At 48.8% G+C, this 4,847-nt stretch overlaps 3 protein-coding genes across 3 annotated transcripts; 2 read left to right on the forward strand and 1 right to left on the reverse strand.

Annotated features, from left to right (window-relative positions):
- Positions 1-128: 128 nt before the first annotated feature.
- PUNSTDRAFT_48124 (uncharacterized protein) lies at positions 129-906 on the reverse strand (the record flags this gene model as incomplete). Its single annotated transcript, XM_007389307.1, has 4 exons — positions 129-203; positions 265-637; positions 742-790; positions 872-906. Coding segments are annotated over 4 exons (532 nt in total), but the record flags the coding sequence as incomplete, so codon positions are not given.
- Positions 907-1,080: 174 nt separating this feature from the next.
- PUNSTDRAFT_78219 (uncharacterized protein) lies at positions 1,081-1,563 on the forward strand (the record flags this gene model as incomplete). The annotated part of the gene is made up of 1 exon (XM_007389308.1): positions 1,081-1,563. A coding segment is annotated over one exon (483 nt), but the record flags the coding sequence as incomplete, so codon positions are not given.
- Positions 1,564-3,183: 1,620 nt separating this feature from the next.
- PUNSTDRAFT_78221 (uncharacterized protein) lies at positions 3,184-4,395 on the forward strand (the record flags this gene model as incomplete). Its single annotated transcript, XM_007389309.1, has 2 exons — positions 3,184-3,487; positions 3,593-4,395. The coding sequence occupies 2 exons, from the start codon at positions 3,184-3,186 to the stop codon at positions 4,393-4,395; spliced, it is 1,107 nt and encodes a 368-aa protein (XP_007389371.1).
- Positions 4,396-4,847: the final 452 nt, after the last annotated feature.

Below are 4,847 nucleotides of genomic sequence, written 5' to 3' on the forward strand. Positions count from 1 at the left end.
GCCGACATCTCGTCTATCGTAGCAACTACGCTCGTCGCCTACGTCGTACTTCTGCGGAGCGGCCATGTCCGGGCCGTCCGACCCTTCGACAAGCGGATATCGACCTTCACGCTCGCGCTCCTACTCACCGACGCAGCGACCAGCATCATCGCCGGGCCCGTCTATCCGACGGCCCTCTTTCGCTCGACGGACGGGAGGACCACCTGTACATGCGTACCATCAGGAGGACGTTATGTCCGATCATCCCGACGCTTCACCCATGACTGAAGAACAGTTCGACGCCTTCCTGGAACGTCTCGAGCACGTCGAATCGCTCTTGCTGGAACACTCGGTCAACGCGCGACGCGGAACGACCGCCGTACGGAATTCGATTAAGAAGATCCAGGAGTCCCTCGAGTCGTTTCAGAACGACGTCTGGGAGACGGTCCGCCGTTGCCAAATGCATGGCCTCATCCCTCAGCATCGCCGAGCCGATTCCGACGATCTCTAGGCGCATTCCATCGACGTCCATTGCTTCCATTTTTGCTTCATCGCCCGCCTTGTAATAGTATTCCTTTCTTGATGCGTTCATTCCTTTCTTGTCCTCTTGAATTGTTAACCGCGAGATCATACTCTCCAGTCGCAGGCATTCGCCGATCTATGAAATACCGACCGCCTCTTCGCTTTTGTTTCAACTTTATGCTTTCCACTGTTTGACTTCTTCGATTTGTCACTCGGGCAATCGCTTCCAAACCTACGGACCCTTTCGCTAATTCTATCCCATGCGTCCTTCTTTCCTTTCTTGTGTATACTATAAACAAAGTTTTGACTTATTGTATTGTACTTAATAGGGCGTTACCGTATACGATAACTGATGCCCCGGAACTCTTACCTCGACTCGACGGATCTATTCCTCATCACGCGCATCCAAGTCCTCTTGAGTCTGCTGCTTGCGATGAAGCAGAGAGAGACGTACCATATAATCAAGAGGAATCGGATAATGAACAACACTGGATCTGGCCGCACGAAAACACGCCAGAGCCCAAAGAAATTAGGAGAATATTAGACGAAGAAGAATCTCACATCGGACATGTGTTTGGAATGTATAAAACCGTGGACAAACGTGTACGCCCTGTACCAGGAGTATATCCTGAAGACGCTCGAGTGGAGCGACGCCTACCAGAGGACCCTTTGATCTCATTACCCATGCTGTCACCAAACCCCCCGGACTTTGAGCCCACACGCAAGCTCACAAAAGAGCGCATAGAAATTATGAAGATCAACATCGACAAATTCCTATGGCCAGAAGAGGAGAAGCTGTTCCTACATATTATCAAACTAAATGAGAAGGCACTGGCATTCGAAGATGCAGAACGAGGAACCTTTAGAGACGACTATTTTACTCCCTTCATATACCCAACTATCGATCACAAGCCTTGGGAACAGTCGAATATTCCGATTCCTCCCGGACATCGTGAGGAGGTCATCAAGATATTAAAGGATAAAATCGCCGCAGGAGTCTATGAACCAAGTCAAGCGTCATATAGGTCGAGATGGTTCTGTGTCAAGAAAAAGGATGGCAGGTTGCGCATCGTGCACAACCTCATGCCTCTCAATGCAGTGTCTATTCGGACCGCTGGAACACCGCCAAACCTGGACGAGTTTGTTGAACCATTTGCAGGTTCTGTTATTTATACCGTCGGTGACCTCTTCAGTGGATTCGATGCTCGGAAAGTCCATCCAACAAGCCGAGACCTTACATCATTCATGACTCCAATCGGACTCTTGCGAATCACCGTTATGCCTCAAGGATATACAAATTCCCCTGCAGAATTCCAAGCATGCATGAGCTTCATCCTTGCCCCTGAAATGCCGCAAGCCAACATCTTCATCGATGATCTACCCATTGCCGGAGCAAAGTCAATGTATCCTAATCTAGATGGAGAACCAGAATGTATCACAGAGAACCCCGGAATACGTCGCTTTGTTTGGGAACACGCACAGGACGTTCACAGGATTCTGCATCGCATTGGCCACGCTGGTGGTACCTTTTCAGGAAAGAAGTTTCAGATCGGGCGCCCAGAAGCAATTATAGTGGGACAGCGGTGTACCGCCACAGGACGACTACCGGAGCTATCTAAGATCGATAAGATCCAATCGTGGCCTACCCTAAAAACGGTCAAAGATGTTCGTGGCTTTCTAGGACTGTGCGGGACCGTGCGAATATGGATTCGCAACTATTCGCAGATTGCCAGACCTTTAACAGAACTAGTGCGGAAAGACACTCCATTCGAATGGGATGACCGAAGACAAGAATCATTCGAGGCTCTTAAGAAATTAATATCATCGCCACCAGCACTCCAACCTATCGACTACTCGTCAGACAGACTCGTGATCTTTGCAGTGGACTCTAGCATTATTGCAGTAGGATTTGTCCTTATGCAAGAAGATGACACTGGGAAACGCCGACCTGCCCGCTATGGATCAATCCCTATGAACGAGAGAGAAGCACGTTACAGCCAAGCCAAATTAGAGTTGTACGGACTCTACCGTGCATTGCGCCACTATCGGTTGTACCTCACTGGTGTCAAGAACCTTCAAGTCGAAGTCGATGCTCAGTACATCAAAGGAATGCTCAATGAACCAGATCTACAACCAAACGCTGCGATGAATCGCTGGGTAGCTGGGATACATGGTTTCGACTTCAAACTGGTGCACGTCCCTGCTGAACGCCACAAAGCTGCCGATGCACTCTCTCGTAGAGAACCAAATCCGGAAGACTTTATTTCAGATGAAGATAGCGACTGGGACGTTCCACCAATAAAGCATCGAGACGACCACGCTCAACAGTTCCAAGGATCACAATCGGTATTAACAGCAGTCAGAGACAACGGACAAGATGTAGTTTCTGTGTTTCCTACCAAACAGGATATCCGTCTTTCAGACATACGAGAGTATCTACAGTCACTCACTCTTCCACCTCTATCGTCAAAACAGGAGAAAAGTCGTTTCCTAAAGCAGTGTTTGCAGTACTTCTGTAAAGCAGGACGACTATTCAAGAGACAGGCAGAAGCAAGCGCACTGCTAGTAGTCATGGAACCCAGGCGAAGACAGGAAATCCTTGACCAAGCACATGAGAAATGGGGACATCGTGGTGTTCACTCTGTCTTTCATACACTCAAGACACGATTCTATTGGCCTGGAATGTGGCAAGACATCGAAGTACATGTGCGCAGTTGTGACCAATGTCAAAGACGCAGCACTCGCAAAATCGAAGTTCCCCTTACTCCATCCATTCCCAGCACAATCTTCACAAAGATACACGTTGATCTCATGGACATGCCCGAGTCTCGTGGATACAAGTCAATTATTACCGCTAGAGACGAACTTACTCAAGCAGCGGAGGGACGTGCTCTCAAAAATAAGAAGGCCAAGACGGTTGCCCGCTTCTTTTGGACACAGATTATCTGTCGATATGGAGCAATCGCACAAGTTGTGACCGACAATGGTCCAGAACTTAGCGCAGCATTTGCCGTATTAATGCGGCGATATGGAATTCACCACGTGCAAATTTCCGAATACAATTCAAAAGCCAATGGTGTCGCGGAACGAGGACACTTTATCATTCGCGAAGCTATACTCAAGTCATGTGAAGGAGATCCCAAACGATGGCCAGACAAAGTCCATCACGCATTCTTCGCAGATAAATGTCTTGCACGGAGAGCAACAGGGTTCTCTCCTTTCTACTTGCTACATGGAGTCGACCCAGTCCTTCCCTTCGACTTGGCAGAAGCAACGTTCTTAGTGGAAGGCTTCCGCCAAGAAATGCCGACAGCACAACTCCTTGCTCTGCGTATTCGACAACTAGAGAAACGACCTGAGGATATTCAGAAAGCCGCCATGTCTATAACGAAATCACGCTTCCAAGCAAAGTGGAGATGGGAAAAACACTTCGCTCGCAGATTTCTCCCAGAAGGAACAATCCAACCAGGAACGCTAGTCTTAGTACGGAACACACGGATTGAGAAACATCTGAACAAGAAACAGTATCCTCGATACAGTGGACCATACGAAGTTTATCGACAGACAAAGCAAGGCTCTTATGTGCTAAAGGAACTAGATGGAACCATCGATCGACGAGCCAAAGCAGCATTCAGAATCATGCCCTATATTCAGCGAAGACCCAGGCTCCCTGGACAGAAGAAGCATCGGGAAGCGCAGCCAGATATCGACTTCTCAGATTGGGAATTAGATGAAATTAGTGACGACGAAGATGACCTGGATATAATCCATCAAGCAGAGATGGAAGCGAAGAGTATCAATAAGACCAAGAAACAATCTCGAGTTGGCCACGGACGGCGACATAGGAAACATTCAGATAGCACCGACACTTCAGAAGGAGAAGAATCATTATAGAACTGCGTCAACTGGGGGCAGTTGAATTCTCGAGTTGGCCACGGATGTCGCGCACCAAATCTGTTTGGCGCTCGGACATAGCCAAAACACCCAAATTCACAACGTACTGTGATCACGTGATCAGGAAGTCGTGACGCGTAGACGCCATGCCCATAACACGCGTTCAGGAACAGGCAACCCCCACCGTACTCACCAACTACCTAGTCAGCATGCAGTTGTTCAAAGCAATTGCCAAACATATATGGCGTAGTCTAACAAGATGGGCAAAGCCCTTCGCTGTCGATCCTCACCTACCCGAAGGCACTCCGCTAGCCGATAACGAGACCACTGCGCTTCTCGCACAGGCCGAGAGGTCGTCACTCCCTCAGTACATCCGGGTTCTGTTTCCGCAGCGCCCCAAAAAGGTCAACCACATCAAGGTCCACATCACTACTACTGTTGAATTTGTACCA

The sequence above is a fragment of the Punctularia strigosozonata genome (assembly GCF_000264995.1).
Source record: "Punctularia strigosozonata HHB-11173 SS5 unplaced genomic scaffold PUNSTscaffold_41, whole genome shotgun sequence".
Classification (NCBI taxonomy): Eukaryota; Fungi; Basidiomycota; class Agaricomycetes; order Corticiales; family Punctulariaceae; genus Punctularia; species Punctularia strigosozonata.